General features: G+C 44.6%; 1 protein-coding gene across 6 annotated transcripts in view; it reads right to left on the bottom strand.

Moving 5' to 3' along the window:
• The window catches only part of KAZN (kazrin, periplakin interacting protein), a 713,277-nt gene that overhangs the window by 32,975 nt on the left and 660,615 nt on the right, over positions 1-19,687 (bottom strand). For 5 of the 6 annotated variants that reach the window (XM_084651592.1, XM_084651596.1, XM_084651593.1 and 2 more), the window contains one exon: positions 18,261-18,384. In XM_084651592.1, the coding sequence (XP_084507718.1) occupies positions 18,261-18,384 (124 nt within the window). Of the gene's footprint in view, positions 1-15,340; positions 18,385-19,687 lie in introns of those variants that run through there. The other variant, XM_084651597.1, reaches the window with a different exon arrangement.

Below are 19,687 nucleotides of genomic sequence, written 5' to 3' on the forward strand. Positions count from 1 at the left end.
CTCACTAGCATCGCCATGTGCCCCATATGTCAGACCTGACCCGCTGTATCCCAGCTAGCTAGTTCTGAGGTCCCTGAAAGGCTCAGAAGCTGCCAGTTCTCCTGAACTCTAAGAACTAGCATGCCTGTGTGAGATGGTCCTATGTCTGCTGGGGGAAAATGCCAAACTCCTCTGCATAGAGACGTGGTTCACACGAGCTCTGCAGCAGAGAATTCCTTAGGAACCCCAGGATCAGTAAAAAAGGCCACAGTAATCACCGCTCCATTACTCCATCACTGACTGCAGTATGCCAAGGGGAGTGATGCTGTGGAGAACAGCCCCTTGGTGTGAAAAGGGGACAAAGCAGCATTGTAGGAGTTTAGATTTTGACTGCATTAGGAAGCACAATATACTTATAGGTGCTGGACCTAGGGGTGCTGCTGCACCCCCTGGCTTGAAGTGGTTTCCATTATATACATGGTTTACAGTTTGGTTCAATGGCTCTCGGCGCCCCCAGATTGTTCAAGCAATACAATACAGATTGTTCCAGCACCCCTGGATATACTGCCTGGGGACACAACAGGAGAAGGCAAATCTGGGGGTACTGCACTACATTCGCCAAACGTCGTCCCTTATGGCGATGGGACGAAACTTGAGTCCATTGTCTTGTTCGTTTGTTATCAACAATGCTGTGTTAAATGATGTGAATAGGTGCTAGAAGTGAGGAAGGGTTGTAATAAAAGAGCAGCCGATGTGCATTATGGTTAATAATACCGGGAAAACGGGGACGAAAAAAAGTGGGGAGAATTTCCTCCATAATGCCATTGCAGCTGCCCATGCCAGCCACTTGATCCAGAATTTCTGTTGGGGTGAAATGCGCCCCTATGCAGAGGACCATGACAAATGGCGCACAGTCTTTAAGGCTCACTTACTCCTCAAACCAGCGTCTAAGTGGGACTTGAGTGGTGCAGGGGCTAATGTTTGCCATGTAAGTAAAGAACCACGTATGGGAAGATTCCACATGTTCGGTGCTGATCTTGCTTACACTGGTGTGTAGCTGATGGCAGAAAAGGCCCGGTGTGAGCTGCTCAGCTGTGGAGAATGGGGATATTCCTTGGTCCGATCATGGTGGTTTTGCTGCGTAAATGGAGATTGGATAGACACACACTGTAAAGCTGGCCAGATCTCAAGAGTACATTAAGACTTTGTTGCAGAGCTAAATGCTCAGGCTTGTTGTGAGATTAGCAAGGTGTGTTTTTTTTTTTCCATCTTGTGTGCATGAGGCTTACTTTTTGACACATGAGTCCACAGGCCCAGTATCGTCGATCGAGGTTAGGATGGACAAACCAAAAAACCCTAGGAAAAGCGGCTTTTGTAAAACCAGAATGAAAATGTACCAGCCAGGTACTTGTCTACTCTTTAACAGGATGATGATGGGGAGGGAAGAGAGAGTGCCATTTTACTCTTCAAAACAAGGTCCTGGCCCCAGATGAGTTAGCTAGGAGAATTTTGAAGGGCTTAGGACAGGTCAGCTATTAAAATAACCCAAACAAATTCTTGAACATGTTTCCTAAAGTGATAAAGATGCTTGGGTCTGGCTGAGCTGGGTTCATCACCAGGCAATGGAGGAAGGATAAAGGTGACGTTATGCCACCATTGCGGCCCCTGGATTCTGGGGACTGATCCAGTGTCAAGTGAACATTAGAGCAGCCCAAAGGCTGCTCTAACTTATGTCTGGTTGCTCATGGTGCCAAGTGGCCATTGTGGCAGCTCATGAGGGCAGAGGCACCTCAGATCAGGGCCCCTGGTGCTCAGGGATGCTGATGCTATGTCCATCCATATTCATGTTTTCTAAAAACACATTAACAACAAAATATAACGTATTCCCCTGGATCAACTGCTTCCAAATAACGCTTTGTTTTCAGATAGAGTTTTAAAAGATGCAGACAAATGCCAGTCAAATTACAGACATGCTTGGTGTCGAGAAGCAAGGTGAGCACAGCAGTTTGATCATTCACTCCTTGTATCAAACCATCCCAGACCTCCCTCACCCTCTCTCCTTTTCTCTTCTCGTCTTTACCTGGAAGCTGGCTGCAGGATAACCGTGTGGGCAAGATCTAGGAGAAACAAAGTTCCATCCAGCATTGCTTTCACACCCAGCCCTTGTCTTACTGTAGGACGTTCTCTCTCTCACCCTCCTCACTTGTTTACAGTGGAACAATTCCACTGGAGTCAGCAGTGGCGGTGTGCTAGATTTACCAGGGGAAGTAGGAGGCAATATTGATCCAGTTCTTTATGATCAATGGGTTACTTGAGCTGCTAACTCGTGCCCAGCTAGCGCAATGGTTTTCATCTGCATGTCCAATAAGACCTGATTGCTAAAGATGACACGACGGGCACTTTAATAAAGCCCAGCCAAACTTGGGGTCTGGTAAAAATGAACAAGAAAGGGGATCGCTGACCAATCTGAATGACAGATCCAGTCCATCCCACCAGGGACCAGTGCCAGGCTTATTCCTCGCAATGGGCCAGTCCCTCAACTGGTATAAATTGGCGTAGGTCCAGTGAAATCAGCGGACCTATGCTGATTAAAACAGCCAAGGTTCAGGCTCAATGTGATTCTGAATTCTTAGTCCAGTGTCGTTTTAAATGTCCCCCAGACATGGGTCTTCCACATTCTAATCAATCAGTCTTGCTAACAGGATGTTTTCCCCATAATCGGCCTCGTTTCCCTTTCCTTGGTTTCATCTCATTACTTCCCCATGCACCATGCTAAACAATTCCTCTCCCTTTTTGGTGTGTATGTAATGATGCCCTTGGCTGGATCATCAGGCAGGGCTGAACACAGGACCTCAGCATCTAAAAGCAGGATCTGCTACTGCTTGAACTAAAGGAGCAGGTGCATTAGCCAAGAGGCAGTAGATGTATACTTGGTTCAACCATGAGAGGGATACAGAGAGCCACACCGGTTGTGTGGATTACATTGATCCCTTTCAGATGACTGTCTTGTCCCCTGTAAAAAGAAAAGGATTGCTTGTGGCTTGTAGAATCCAAGACCTAAGAGAAATCTCTCTGCCCTGACATTGTGTCACATGTTGATATGGATCAGGAAGCACCCAAAACGGAATAGTTTTGGTGTTTGAGTTTGCTGACCTGCCGTTGGTTACCCTTGTCTTCAGCCGGTGGTTATGCAGCTGTGGGGCAGGTTTCATGACCATCAGCTCTGTCAGGCCTCCCGGCTGCACTTTGTGCATCTCTGACTAGCACTGCACAGGGCAACATTGGGCATGGAAGCATGGGGCCAAATACGCAGAAGGGTGTGAGTAATGCAAACCCTTACAGGAAACCAGCTTATCATGTGGGATTCCACTGGCCGAGCACGGTGCTCCCATGCTTTAGGCAAATGCTCATGCCCTTCTGCAGAAGGGTGGTTTCCCATCCAGGATCTTCCGAGTGTTGCTTTTGCAGGCAGTTCCGCTGTTGCTCCTTGCATCTTACAAAATCAAGTAGCTCTAGGGATGGCACAAATTGTAGCTCTTCACCCAAGGTTGCTACCTTTGACGATCAATGCACTCTCCGTTCAATTGCTTTCATTGATATTTAAGTCCTTTTCCATTCCAAAAGCCACAGCATGTCCCAGGTTGTGTCCATTGCTCAAGGTCATTACCACAGCGGGGTTAGTTTCTTGAGCAACTAACGTGGGCTCACTTGTGGAGCTGTAAAAACAACAAGCGTTTGGTACTAACGCGTTTGTGATTCAGTTTGACGCAGGTTCCTTTGCTAGTAGATATGGGCCTAATCCAGATCCAAAGTTCGAGACATTGGATATTCTGGGCTTTAGTTTACTCTGTTGTAGAGATGGATGCAACAATCAACTTCAGATCAGCGGATTGCACTTGGATACCACAATGTCAGGGGTGTAAAAATACCGTGAGAGACAAGACTAGACAGATGGTCCAGTCCTGAATCTGAACAGCACCAGAGTTTGGATGTTAAATCAGGCCCATCTTTACATATGGTTGTTTTTAATTACACTGACTGCATGATTTCATAGGGGAAGAAGGCACCATACAGTTTAGATCATGCCGCAGCCATACACATGGTATTGGTTTGCTGTGTACTTCTAGTAATGCTGCCTATCCCCTCAGAGGGTATTGCCTTCATGAGCTGCATTTGACAACGTCATTATTAGTCATGGGATCCTCCTGGCCTCACTAGCTGAGGTCCCAGGGGCAGCTCTGTTATGTTTGAGTAATGGCCTTGCACACCATTGTGCCAGCAGGTCTACAGGCCTATCCCATCAGAGAGTGCTGAGCTCCATCCTGGTGTGGCCTGGGAGCAGCCCATATTCCTCAATGTCCAAATACTCTCCATAGCATTACATGACTTAGTGCTGCAATCCGGGGCGCTGGTGTAAAGGATTCTTTGCTGGTAACCCGTGGAAAAGCTGGGGCAATATTACAACTGTCAATCACTGTTAACTCTCTGATGAATTCTTGAGATCTCTCCACCTTTCATTTCAGCAGGGTGAGTCTGACTCCCATCAGCATGTGCCAAAGGTTTGGGGGTAGGCCTTGCTTTTAATTGACCTTTCCAGGTCTAAGAACATCCACTCTGTACTGAAATCTCTGCACTGGCCTAGTTGCTTAATGCATATGGTAGGTTTTGACACCATAAGGCAACTAACTATACATTGTACAGAGTATTTTTGCAAACTCTACCATGGAGTTATATACTACAATTGAAGAGACGCATAACTGCTGGAGAAGAATGAAATAAAGTGGTATAGACAAGGAGAAAAATGTCTCCTTGGCCAAGATGTGAAATAAAACAGCGTCAATGAGGTGGAGGGTGGAGCTGGGTGAATAATGGATTTTTTTGGTTCAGTGGCAATTTTGAAAAATAAATTTAAAAATATTTTGGGTCAAATTGCAAACAATTTTCAAACTTTTCAGTGAATCGAGAGCTGGGAAAAATAATTTTTGGCTGAAATAAAACATTTTATTTGACCTGAAATGTTTAGATTTTGAGCATTTCTTTATACATTTTTAATTTTTTTATAAAGAAAATTAAAGAAACTTTCAAAACGAAAAGTCCAATCAAATCAAGAAGTCGAAAAGTTTCACTGAAAAAAATGTTGAAACAAAATATGATTTTTTTAAATGTTTTTTTCCCCCTGACTGAAACAATTAGGTGAAATCAACACAAATTGGTTTCAGTGTCACCAAATCTGCCTTTTTTCAGAGAAAATAAAGATGTAGGTTGAAATATTTCACCCAACTCTAGTGGAAAGATTTAGGAAAGCTGTTAGAGGAGCTACAGAAAAGAATAGTCTTGCACCGGCAGTGGTCAGATTGCAGGGAGGGCCACACAGTTTCAGTTGGCAGACTACTAGGCAAGGCTCACAGAGTTTAAGGCCTGAAGGGACTATCATGATCATCTTGTCTGATCTTCTGGACCACTCTTTGGACTTCTATTCCCTCCCAGAGCCAAATGCAGGATGGTTCCTTTCAATATTTTATCTAGTGCTTTAACTAGTCTAGTTTTAAATAGACCAGACAGTGGAAATCCCACATCTTTTCTTGGCCCTGTAGATCTCACTGTCAGAATGTTTCCTCTGATATTCAACCTCAAGTTACCCCTTTCTTGATTTCATCCCATTCCCCTGAGTTAGACCTCCTTGCACCTCCCCAAATACCCCCTCCCTCTTTGATGTTTCTCTCCCTCTTTCAGGTATTTTTAGATTGTTTTCTTGCTCTCCCAGACCTTGCTTAGCCAAGATGGGGTTGTTGAGCTTTCCAGGTTTTTGCCCATAAATCATCTCTCTAGTTTCCTAGTCATGATGCGCTAGATTGTGGACCCTGGTGAGCATTTACTCAGGTCAGTTGACCGACTCACGCCATTTGTCCGAGTAAATGTTCATCCACCTGCGTATGGCTTGTGTGGCTCTTCTGCAATTTGATGGCTGCCACAGACAGTTTCACAAGGCAGGGCCCCATGAGGAATTCCTAGGCACCACACTGGTCAGTATATGACTCCTGGGCTGAGACTTTCAATGTCATACATGGGCCGGGTGTGAAATTGACTATGTTGTGTCAATTGCAAGAAAGAGCCCAGGGGGCCTGACAATTGAATAGCTTAAAATAATTATCTGACCAATATTTTATTCACGCTCCCTGTCTCCAGGTAATTCCACTTGCACTCAGTGATACACTCTCATTTTTTACTCCTGCATACTCTGGGAGACCCAGTGTAATCGCAATCAATCACACAGCATATTCACTCCATTTTAGACAGCGTGACACCCTGCTTTCCTACTTGGGCACACATTTTTATTAAGTCATTATTGATTAGCATCTCTCTTTTCCAGCTAACTAGGCCACTGTACACTCCTTAGCTAATATAGGGGATCACGCCCAGCAGACAGATCTCTGGGGAAGCAGGAGGGAAAAAAATATTAGACGCAGTCCTAGAATTTAGCACAATGGTTTCACCACGGGATTTAAAAACAGAGCACACAGGCTACTGCTGGGATTAACTGAATGCAAATTCTGGGCTCAAGTTGGAAAACAGCTGCTGAAATTCAGAGGTTTATCCTGAGTCTGAAAAATGAGGGAGGCACTCTCACAAGAATGGGGCTTTTCCTCCTTATGAGATTTCGGGAGTTTCCAGCAGGGAACAGGTGTTTGAAAATGTCAACCAGTTTGTTTCTATTCCTCTTCCTACTTGTCAGGGTTGGGGACTGGAGTTTGTGCTCTCCAAATTTTTTTGACGGTCAGGATTGTACATTCTAGGGATCCTGGCAATTCATACCACATAGTTATTTGCAGAGGGGGATGGCCACACATACAAACAAGTTCAACTCTGTAGGACAGGAATGCACTTTGTTTGTGAAACAGAGAGCTGCATTAGCAAAGGGGTATACAAATGCACCCAGCTGTAGCATTGGCTTGTACATCCCCATCGGTAACAGAATGCAAATTGCTGGTTGGTTGAAAGAAATACCTGCAGCTCAGCTTTGTCCTTGCTCTGCAGTTGCATTTTATTGCTCTGCAGTTTGCATGAGGGCTACATGCTGGGCACCCTTGACTCATAAGAACCATTTGATCACATAGTTTGCACAAAGGGGGTTGTAGCCTCCACATTAGGAATCGGCAGGTAGCTCCCATCAACACTTCTGGGACTATGCTGCACAGGGATCAAGGAAGGCCGATGCAGAGAGGGCTGTAGTGAATAAAATAGAAGCTGTTGCTGTATCTTCTGCTTTCCCTTTCCAGCAACACAAGACAGCGAAATGATGACATTAACCGCCAGCTGCTGGCCCGTGCATCCAGCATTACACTTACTCTTAAAGCACATTGCCTGTGAGCTCTTAACTTGCACAACCATCTTACAAGTGAATGGGGGTCTGCAGGGGTGTGTATGTTCTGGGGCCTGGTTGGGTGATATTGGGATCTACCAGAATAAAGATAGATATTACCCTATCTGAGATGTCAGTAAAATGTCTCTTTAAAACGCTATAGTACATGCTTTCATTGAATGTTCATTAAAATTTTTTTTCAACTAAGAGGGGTGGGTTTGGTTTAGGTTTTTTGGTGGGATTTAAACAGTTCCCTGCAGTTTGTCATCACAATGTTGTCCTCGTGCGTGTTTGAGGACAACTGTAATAACCAGACCGGTCTAGTTTCATTGTCTAAACCTGAGTGAAAAGCAAAGAGGGAAATCACCACCACCAAGAGCAAGAACTAAATTACTCCAGCAGTCTGAGCACTAGCCTGGGACCCAGGAACTCTTGGCACATTCATAGATCCCAAGGCCAGAAGGGACCATTGTGATGGTCTAGTCTGATCTCTAGTATAACACAGGCCAGAGAATGTCCCCCAAACAATTCCTAGAGCAGAGCTTTCAGACAAATATCCAGTCTGGATTTTCAAATTGTGTGATGGAGACTCCACCACAACCCTGGGCAACTTGTTCCAATGGGTCAGTATTCGCATGATCAAATATGTACACCTTATTTCCAGCCTGAAGTTTTCTAGCTTCAGCTTCCAGCCAATTGACCATGTTATACCTGCCGCAGATAGATTGAAAAGCCCATTATTAAATAGTGGTTCCCATGTAAGTACTTATAGACTGTAATAGTCACCCCTTAATCTTCTCTTTAAGCTAAGTAGATTCACTATAAGGCAAACTTTCTTATCCTTTAATCATTCTTTTGGCTCCTCTCTGAAACCTCTCCCATTTATCAACAATACTTCTTGAATTGTGGACACTAGAACTGGACACAGGATTTCAGCAGTACTTGCACCAGTGCCAAATACAGACATAAAATAATCTTTCTACTCCTACTCGAGACTCCGTTGTTTATGCCTCCAAGGACCACATTAGCCCTTTTTGCCAAACTGCCATACTGGGAGCTCACGTTCAGTTGATTATCGAGCATGACCCCCAAATCTTTTTCAGAGTCTCTGCTTCTCAGCATGGAGTCCCCCAGCCTGCAAGCAAGGGCGCCTTTCTTTGTTCCTGGATGTATGTATATACTTTTAGCATAATGAAAACGCATATTTGCTTGCGCCCAGTTTACTGAGTGATCCAGACTGCTCTGACTCAGTGACCTGTCCTCTTCATTATTTACCACTCCCCCAATTTTTGGGCCATCTGCAAACTTTTAAAATATTGGCACAGAATTAGCTTTCTTCTAGTTTTTTGGAACTTTCCCGTGTTCCGAGACTGATTGAAAATCAAAATTAACAGTCCAGCATACTCCTCAGACAGCTCTTTTAAAACTCTTGGGTGCAAATTAAATGGACTTGCTGGTTTAAAAATGTCTAACTTTAGTAGCAGCTGTTCAACATCCTCGTACTATATTAGTGGAATAGAAAGAGTGTTAAGAGCGGTATCATATGATATGACTACATCTGATTTTTTCCAAATACAGGACAGAAATATTTATAAAACACTTCTACCTTTTCTGCATTACTATTGATAATTCTTCCATTTCCATCTAGTAATGTACCAATACCACTATTAGGATTCTTCTTGTTCCTAATATACTTAAAACACCTCCTGATTATCCTTAAGTCTGCTAGTCCTTCAGTTCCCTTATCAATTTCTACAATTCCTAGCTTCTGAATTATATTCATTACTATCAACATCCCTTTTCTTCCCCCTGCCTTCACTTCCCCTCTAAACCAGGTTGTGGTGTTTTTTTTTTTTTTTAAGCTAAGACAGCCTCTTTCCTCAATTGTTGGACTTTGGCTTTTTGGGCAACTAGTGAAGCATTCTTAAACAATTCCCAATCCTCATTCACATTTTTCTGATTAAATTCATCCTTCGCCCCCCCACCCCCCTTATTTGGCTCATAATTGTTTTCAGCTTTGTGAAATTGGCCGCTTTAAAACACCAAATATAAGTATTACTGGTCTGGACTTTTTTTCTGTTTGTACATTAAGTTACCATTATCTTTTAGTTCTGTGATCAGTTCTTCTTATCTGTCAAGATTAGGTCTAGAAATAGAATTCCCCCAGGTTGGCTGCGGCACTTTGTGAGTTAGGAAATGATAGTCTATAATGTTTAGAAATTCCAAGGATGTTTTAGTACTGGCAAATTAGACCTCCAGCATGTATCCCTCAAATTTATGTCCCCCATGATCACTCAGCTTTCCCCCCCCCCCCACATTGTAGACAGGTGTGTAAGGAGCCGTTATCCTGTGCCCTAATGTGATTTGGTGGTCTGCAGCAGATTCCAACTAACACTCCAGTCTTGTGCTTTATCTGCTAGGACATTGATCCAGAAGCATTCAAGATCATTTTCTTTTGTGTTGTCAGTGGCTCAGAAAAGGGTGATGCCATTTTTTGACATACAGTGCCCCTCCCCCTCCCCTTTTGCCCACTCACTCCTTCCTAAATAGGTTATAACCATTGATTAACATTCCAATTATGTGAATCATCCCACCATGTTTCAGTAATACCAACTAGATTGAATTTATGCTCATAAATGAGCCATGCCAATTCCTCTTGTTTGTTACCTAGGAGACTAGCATTGGTTTATATGCAATTAAAAGTTCTTCTCTTTATGCCCTTTGGTTCCTTGATTAATTTTGTTCTCAAGGTCTTGAATCTTTTCTGTGTCTTCACTCTTTTTACCCTCTCCTTTTGTTATTAGTTTAACCCCCTCCACAGTACTCTAGCCAGCCTGTCCTCAAGGAGATTTGGTTCCCTGCTACTGAAGTGGAGGCTATCCAAATTATTCAGTTCTCTCCCCCACAAAAGAAGGTGGATCAATGTTCCACAAAACCCAAACCCTCCACCTTACACCGCTTACCTAACTGTGGTTAGGTGGTTCACTTCCAGAATCTTCTGCCTTTGGTAGTCTTTTGCTTGTGGGACAGAAAGGATCTCCAAGATCACTTGGACATTCTTCTGCTTCAGCATGCTTCCAAGTTCTCTGAAGTGATGTTATCTGTGAGCTATCCCTTGACGCACTGTCGTTACTGTCCACATGAACTATCACCAATGGACCCTGACCTGTTCTCTTCAGGAGGCTATTCAATCTTAGAGTGACATCTTGTGGCTTGGCTCTGGGAAGACAGCATCCTGTCCTGTTGTCCACTTGTCCCTTGCAGAATGCTCTTTCAATTCTTCTGAGTATTGAATCCCCAACAAGGATCATCTGTCTTCCTTGGATGGTTGGAGAACTCATTGTGGGCAAGCCTGCTTTTCTTACAGGTTGGGCTGAGCTGCCATCCATAGGTGTGTCCCATACATCTCTCCATTCCCATAGACCAACTGGATCTTGAGAGGTATCTTCTACAGCTTCCACATTGAGGAACTAGCGTCAATTGGAAACTTCTAGCTGTGTGGAATTCTCTCTGGTGGCCACAGCCTGCCCATCTTCATCTGTCTCCACTGATTGTGATTTCTTGCGTCTGATGGTTAGGAACTGCCAGGCCTCCTCTCTGACTCTTGATAGCCAGCTCCTTGCTTCCTTGAGCCTGGCTGTCCAGAAACTTCTCCGCTACTCTGATTCTGAGTAGTGTCTTGAATCCAAGAAACTTTTCCTCGAGCACAGCAACCAACTTGCACTTCATGCACCAGAAGTCCCTTCTGGCTTCAGCTAGGAAAGAAAACATGGCACCTCTGTTGCAGGTCCCCACCACTGTTCCATCACTGGCCATCCTGAAATCGCACATAGCGCTGAACCCAGAAGGAAAACCTCACACTTCCTCTCTCATCTCCCCCCGAAACTCTGTTAGTTGCCTCTGATCATGGCTCTCAAGTTCACCTGGCAAGTGACTTTTAATACCAAGTCTCCTGCTTAGCTCAGCTCAGCTCCACCCGACACCACTAGGGTGCGATGAACCTGTCAGAGACTTCAGATGGCAGGGCTGGTCAAAGCTCCAAAGGGCAGAGCCTTATAAGGCACTAAACAGACCCCTCTAAGCTGCTTACTTAGGGGCCCATGGTCGCTACACAGCCTGGGCCCAGAGAACAACCGACCCATAGATAGACCAAATGCACCACTCCCCAAGTCCCACTACCTTCAAGCACCGAGTCCACCTCCGTTTCCTCCAAAATGCTCCTGTTAGTGGCCTGCTGCAGTTCTCGAGTTCGCCTAGCAAGTGTCTCGAATGGCCTTGAGCAACCTGTTCCAGTGCCTCAGTTTCTCTGTAGGAGCATTACTGATGCCTAACTTAGCTCACAGGCAGATTTTAATGTAATGGTTACAAAGCACTGTATGGATTTATGAACCCCCCCCCATGGTGATATTAAAAACAGTGGTAAGGAATATTTTAAATGTGAAACCTATCATCATGCCCCCCCTTTCATTGCAGGCTGTTGTCTCTCTCTCTTTAAGCAGGATGGGCTGGCCTTCCTGTATAGTTTTCTAATGAATGATCAGGCCAGATCCACCAGTGGTGTAAATCAGTGCAGCTCCATTGAAGTCAAGGGGCCAGATCCCCAGCAGGTGTTAATTAGTGCAGTTTCCCTGAAGTTGGTGGTGCTATGGAGTTGTAGGCCAGTTGAAGAGCTGGCCATTATGTTCAGAATTTGGTTTGGACACACAGGGTCTGGGATAATTGCTGCTAATCAGTGTTTATGCAAAGGATTGGGTATTTATAAACACGCAGGGAGACTGGGAGGGTAGCTAGTGTTGCACTAGTGGAATGTCTTGCAGTGTTCTCCGCAGACAAGAGAATAAAAAGGCGAATGTCTCCCACCACTTAACTGAACTTCAGGCAGGAGGCAAGTTAAATGAGACCATTCTAAAGCGTGAAACACCCCACAGAGCAAGAACTGACCTTCCTGAGCAGTGTGGTTTCTGTATTATTTCTCTAAACTATTGGTTGCTTGTTTTTACACTTTGCTGCAGTTCATTTGTATGGCAGGTGGTTGTGTATATTTATAGGTGGGACAGGAGGAGGCAGAGCTCCTACGTTCTATTCCCATCTTTGCCAGGCAAGATACTGCACCCTTGTGCCTCGGTTTCCCCATCTGCCTCACGGGGATGTTGTGAAGCGTAGTGGTTTGTAAAGTGCTCTTAGAGCTTTAAAGAAGAGGTCCTAGGGACTGGCAAAAGAATGATCATGCTCTCTGACATGCTTGTCTGTTACAGAAATATAGCCAGAAGGATGGCCCTTGCAAGACCTCGGTTCAGGTCCTAGCTCCCCCACAGCCTTTCTGTGTGACCTGAGGCAAGTCACTTAGACTCAGGCCCTGAAAGGTGTTTAGGTGCCCAACTCCCATTGAGAATCTGTGCCTCAGTTTCCCCTCTGTGCAATGGGGGGACTAGCAGATTTTATAGTTGGGGGCGCTCTCTTTAACTTAGACACTACACTTGTGTTACTAATGTGTTTCTGTCTAAACAGGAGAAACGGAAGATGGGAAGGCTGGAGGACCACCGATCAGAGGGCAGGACTGTGTGAGAGACGCCTAGCTGAACGATCCTGGTAAGCACTTCTTTCTCTCCATACAGGAGGGGGAATAAACTATACTGGTATAACTGCATCCATGTTACAGCTTGTATTGCTATTTCAGCGAAAAACCAACAACCCCAAAGCCAAAAACCACCCCAAAACATCCCGTAACCGAGCTCGATATACTGGTACAAAAACCCTCTGTAGCCTCGGCCTTAGACTCTGACTCCGCCAGCAGCTGTGGTTCTGAATAAACAAGCCTCCTTTAAGCTGATAGCATCACAGGCAAATTAATCCTCTCTGTAAGCAGTTATCAGAAAGGGATAACTCCCATGGAAGGAGGAAGTGGAGTAACTCCTGTCTCTCCTCTGTGCAGGGAAAGTAGAGACCTTGATGTCCCAATTCCATGGTCCCTGCACAGGTCTGACTCTGCAGTGCAGGCCTGACTGTAACAGCACCGGCTCTTCCAGACACAGATAATCCTACTGGATTGTGTCAAATATAATAAGCCTGAAGTTCCAGCAACTGGGGGACAAGAATCATCATTGGATATGTTCTTAGCTTCTCGAGAATTGCACCACTTGGCACTCGAGAGAGCCCATGTTTCCCCATGAAGAGGCCCTGGCTTTCTGCCCTCCTGAGTTTTGTTTCCATATTCTTCTCAGAATGGCGCCATGACTTACCAGCTGGTGCCTCTGGGATCACTGCTCCTGATGCATTTTGCACTGGTCATGAAATTCCAACTGCCACCTTGAAAGCCTTACACACCAACGTTGGAGACCGCTTCCTTCACCTCCCGGTTTTCTGGTCTACTAAACCTTTTCCTAGATTCTCGATGCCAGTTCCAACTCTAAAAGCCACTGCCCTATATTGATTGGGAGATAAGCCTGAGACAAAACCCCTGGTTCAAAGATCCTTAGATTTTAGAATAGTTTGGCCCCACGTCCAAACTTTACAGCTGGCCCTGTACGGGGCCAAACGCAACCCCCAGGTCTAAACATTCCTGAGCCATGGGAAAGCTCAGATCCCAGAGTCAGCATCACTGTTGGACTCTCTCAAGAGACTGGTCTGGCTTCTGATCTTCACCAAGTGGGTGTTTTTCAAGCATTGTTTGGGATTTGCAGCTTTCTCTGCTGCTCCAAGCTGAGCTGCCCTAGGTAAGGATTTCCTAGGTCTCCTCTACTAAAGCTAGGTTACGTGCCTGCTGCTACTTCACATATTTCTGAGTGCTACAGTATTCAACACATTCAAAGCCAGCCCAAGTCAAGTTCCCTCTGAAGTGAAAGATGGTCAGGTTTTCTGTACATGCTCTCCCTTCCCTCCCACTCCTCCTCTTTTCTGCAGTTTTCACTATGATTTTTTTCTCCATTTCCCTCTTTTCCACTCATTCCCCGGTGGCCCTGCGTTCTCCCCTTTAAGTCCCCCTCCTTCCTCTCCCCTTCCCCCCCCCCCACATGGTGGTATTCTACAAGAGGGCAAGGGGCAGACAGAGTCATTCTGTTGCCTTGTCCTCCCAGTAGTGGGGCTGGAGTGAGGTCCGGTGAGGACGACGCTAGCCTGGGATAAATACATTTGACTGAGAGGTGCTCTGCTACGTGATAATAGGAGCCATATACCTCTAGAATGAGGGGCAGTGGGTGAATTTGGCCGAACAGTTGGGTCTCATTACTCACTCTATCTTGGGTTGCGAAAGAACATTTTTTAACATTGTTCTTTCACTGGTTTTGATTTTTCTTTGCATTTTGCTCCGTACGGAGGATGAAACTAGACCAGTCAGTTTCAGCTGTTGTTTCCAGACAATTTTTGCTTTTTAGCGAACCCTGCCGTGTTTGGGTTGGGAGCACCGCAGGGGGAATGTTCAGGTCCACCCAAACCTTGGGGTTGAAATGAAAAAGAAAATGGAGGAAGCATTTCAATTTCACGCAGGTTTTGTGAAAATCAGTTCAGTCCTCAGTGGCCGTACTTGATAGCAGCTATAGAATCCAGCACATGATGGGGAGAAGGTGATGGTGATTCCCGGTTAGGGTAGCCTACAAACTATAGCCTCATTAGGGGGTGGGCTGTGAATTGGGGCGTGTCTAGTCCCCATGGTCAGCTGACATTCACATGGCCATGAGCAGCAAATACTAGCTCATTGATTTTTGGGTCTGCATGTTTTTCCTGCTCAGAGGATAAGCAAGGCAGACTTAAGGGCATGTCCTCCTACTCGAATCCTTTCCTGGTCAGGGCTTCTTGCCGCCAAAGACCCAATGGGCAGAGTCTCTGCTCCCTTCACCTTGCTGTCTTGTTTGCGGAATGATTGGGCTTTAAATATATCTTTTTTTCAAGGCAAGTCATGAACGGAGATATTTCCCCCCCTTTCTTTTGTTAAGGTGGACACAGCCACAAGGGCTGGAAAATAATGGACAGCAGAGGAGAGTTTTTAAGAAGACATGAAAGTTATTGTCTATAGGCCTCGATTCTCTCGCCACCCGCAGGCAGTTCTTGGAATCTACCTCAAAAATGCCAGTCACTGGATTCCAAAGCTGCAAGAGCTTCTGTGTGTTGAGTCGAGTTTCTGAAACTTCATATCCTTCCTAACCAGCTGGAAAGAAATTGCTCTATTAGACAAACTCTGGTTCTGAGGGAATGAACAAATAGAGCTTCAGCTACCCTGCTGGCATGTGGTGTAAATACTTAATTTGTGTTACAGTATGTGACAATACATATGATCCGATTTAATCATCTGGACTAGCCAAGGATCCAGGCCTAGCAAACACAACTTAGAAACCATTAAATCACATAGAATTCATTCATACTTTAAAATAAGCTTTATTTTTTTTTAATATTTTTATATTTGCATCCATGCCTTCAAGGACTCTTCCCCACTCACGTGGGAAAAGTTAAATCTAATGTTACCCATAATTCATATGCTATTAATTGTAGTTTTCTTTTAAATAAATCATCCTCTTAGTAACTTTTTTAGAATTATTTCCTAATTTAGAAAAGCTGAAATGAAAAGGAAACTACTAAAATAACCAGGAGTTTTGCTTGCTTGTTTTTAAATTATAAAAACACAAGAGGGGGAAAAATGTATAAAGATGGTCCTCTGCAGAGAAGGATACCACAGGGTGTTCTCCCCAACCCTGGTTTGGGACAGATCCCCATTGCAAAGCAGTGCAGGTATTTAAAGCTGCTTTCCCTAACCCGCTGTGGTTTCTCCAGATCGTTCTGTTAGAAGGAAATGTAACATGGGGATATTTTGTGTTTTAGTTTCATAATTAAAGACCAAATATCCCTTTCAAACAGGGTGCACGTATTGGAATTAAAAAAATACACAATAATATTTTATTAAATAATCTTAAAGTTAAGAGCGTAAAATTGTATTGTAAGCATTAAAGCACGACGCACTATATTTTGTAGTAACCAGACAGCCGTGCATGTTAGTGGAAAGAAAAAAAATCAGATTTTGAAGAGAGCCTAATGGATTTAGGAGCACAAGTCCCCAGTAAAAAGCATGGGCTTTGTGCTTATAAACCTTTTAGGTGCACTGGCAAAAGTCTCTGCCCCCCAATAAACTAGAATTTAGAAGAGAATGAACAGACATGGTTTCAGAAGCAACTACATCAAATTACCTGATCTTTCCAAAATGGACATTTGTTTGCCTGTGAAGCAGAGTTAGAAGGAAACAATGCCCCACACTAAGGGTTGAAGAGATGCAACTGCCAGCTTTGCTTACCTGGGGGCACCAACGCTATTAAGACTGCTCCACTGTGGGATGAATGACAGGAGTAGCCCAGACCCAGACCAGTGTTCTTACAGACAAAATAAATATTCCTGGCCTGAGTTAAGAGCATTGGATACAGAACAGTTTTCCAGTGTTCCCCAAGTGTCTGATCGAATGCTGTAGCCTGATATTTACAGTCAGACTCACTCCCAACTTTACTCTGGAGTCTTAGGTTCCCATTCAACAAAGCACAACTTTAAGCAGGTGTTTAAACCACCTTGAAGTCAATGGGACTTAAGTACTTTCCTGCGAAGAGATGGATTGCTGAATCAGGGCCTTGGTTCCTTAAGACACGCTTTATCCCCCTTTCTTATTAATAACCCAAATGAATCCAGTATATAGGAAAAGCCGCAGACATGAGGCAAAAACTAATTGTATGTTTCTGTGGACAGAAAAATACAATCAAAGAAAAGGTCAGTGCTTCCTTCCAAACCCACGCAATACTGAAAAGGCCAGTCTGCTTTGCAGTCTAACATTTTCCTCCACATTATTCCATAATAAATATCTCTGTTGCTCTTTTCCAATATGTTGAGCATTTTTTTTATAGTTTTAGATAAAGATATCTGTAAATATCTGACCTGGTTATACTTCCTATATAGCAATCTGGCTCCCCGATCCTGCTGTCTGGATTGACTGTGGGATAGGGGAACGTACACCATATTAGCACGAGAGACAGAAATGCAACAGAAATTCATTTGGAAAAAAACCCACCAAGACAAATAGAGAAATGGATTCTCTCAGCTTCTACCCAATCCTACCCTAGCTCTGCAGGCAGCAGTTTAATAGAACAGTTCGGTATAAACACACCCTCCCATCCCCATCCAAACCATTGTGGAAAAATATAAATTCCAATCTGTATGCAATAATTTAGTTAGAATAGCTCTTCGGGATTTGCGCAAATAAATTAAATTAAACTAAACAATCAAAGGAAAGTTAAACCATCATTCCAGGCTGGCAGGCATTAAGAAGAGAACAGTGTTGCCTCCTGAGATTTTGGCCAGGAAGACGTCACACAGAGTGAGATTTTAAGGTCTTTCTGGATAGGCAGAGCCTAACGTTATTTGTAACTCAGGTGCACCCTGTGAATAGGACACTGTCCCCTCCAACCCCCAACTTTTAGAACATGCCAGATACAGAATGCACCAACATGAGGGGCTCAAGAAAACAGCGGTTTTTGGACAAGAGACATCACAAGCACAAAGTGCACAATATTGTTGTTATTTACAAGTACACAGCAGTCCTTCAAGTTTCAAGTTTCATTAAGAAGAAAAAAATAAAAATCAAAAACCAAAAGAAACCAAACCAAACAAAAAAGAGAAACAAAACGAGAGGATTACAACACAACTGCATCGCTCCAAAGACAACAGTTAACAGAGTCACACACAGGCTTTGTTTGTAGTACGTACATCAGTTACAGAAGTGGCGACGCAGAGGGAAAAGGCTCACTTCCTTTTTTAGTTAGATGCATCCGCGCACACACAATCACACACCCACCCACGCACGCACACCGGCAGCAGAGGAAGGAGGCGAGCTACCAGCTTGGGGAGGGGAAGGGTCACCAGTCTGCGTCTTCCTCTATGTAATAATCGGGAGCAGTACCATCAAAGAGGCCCGGGTCTAGGGATTTCCGCTGCTTCCCTCTGGCAAATACCCTGGAGATGGAACCAAACCCCATCTTCTCTTTCTTCTTTTTTCGTTTTTGGTCTTCGAGGTCCTCTAGAGACTGCAAAGCGGAGGGAGAAGAAAGAAGGGGAAATAACATGAGCATCGACAATAAACAGCCTGGGGAGAGAAGGTGCTTAGATGCTGGGGTGGGGCAGGAACCATATGAGGGAAAGGAGACGATCCAGAGACTCAATGGAGGCCACTGAGGACTGCTATAGCTATTGGTTTTATGTGGAAAGTGCCCAGATGCTATGGTGATGAGCAGCCAGCTAAAACGCCAAGATGGGTCACTTTCAAAAATCTCCATCTAAGAGACTGGGAAATACACAGACATCCAAATTCCTTTGGGGGCTTTAAATATCTCAGCCTTGATAACTAGGACAGGGGGATGGTCCAGGCCTTCTGGAGAATGCCTACACAATCAGCAAAAGCGCTCAAGCTGGAGCTCCCGTAATGTAAATGAGAAGGGGCTGCTGGCGGGGGCCCTCAATTCTGGAATTTGCTCCCCACCCTCGGGTCCACAAGAGCCCGGAGTTGTTGCTCTTCCAGGCAAGCTGGTAAGGAGCCTGTGGGTTGAGGTGGAGATGTTTATGGGCTGTCCCTGGCCTGTCTATGTTGTAATTTTTCACTTACAGGTTAGGCACCCTGAGCAGAGGGTAGGTGCCTATTGGTGTATTTTAAAATGTGAAGAAATTAATAAGGGCCTAATCTGATGTCACTGAAGGCTAACTGGGCTTTGGTTTGGACCCTGTACCTGGACGTCTCTTATCCTAAATAATAACCATAATATGTATTTACATAGTATCCATGCATTGGAGATGTTATTAAAATTAATAGTACTTTGTGAAAAGGCAACAGGGTCTAGTAAATTCTAGCACCAGAGTGAGGGGAAAAGAATCCAGCCCCAATAACCCCCTTTCCTGCAATCCAAAAGCAACCAACTTCAGCCTAAGGAAGTGGGATCTGAGCCTGCTCTCATTGTAGCAAAAGACTCCTTCAACTCAATGGGAGCCAGAGTGGAGTTTTAAGTGGAAGGATGCTACAGAGAAACTGGGGAGAGGATTGCAGATGAATAGGATGGAAGTACTTGTTTTCTTAAATCCGGGTGCATTGCTTTGTACAGAATGTAGCCTAGCTGGATGTGCTTTTACATAACCCCATGGACTCACCGACCTGTTCTTTAACCTAGGCTAGAACACTAGAGCCAGACAGAACAAGCTCAAAACTTGGTCCCCTTTGTCAGAAAGCCTATGGAAACTTTTGAGCAAACCTGGGAGGATTTAGTGGAGTCAAGATTTCACCCTCGGAAGTGGGTGTTTTGCCACTTACTTCAAGGGGACCAGGTTTCACACTGGGCTTAG

Source organism: Lepidochelys olivacea (assembly GCF_965140295.1).
Source record: "Lepidochelys olivacea isolate rLepOli2 genome assembly, chromosome: 18".
In the NCBI taxonomy this organism is placed as follows: Eukaryota; Metazoa; Chordata; order Testudines; family Cheloniidae; genus Lepidochelys; species Lepidochelys olivacea.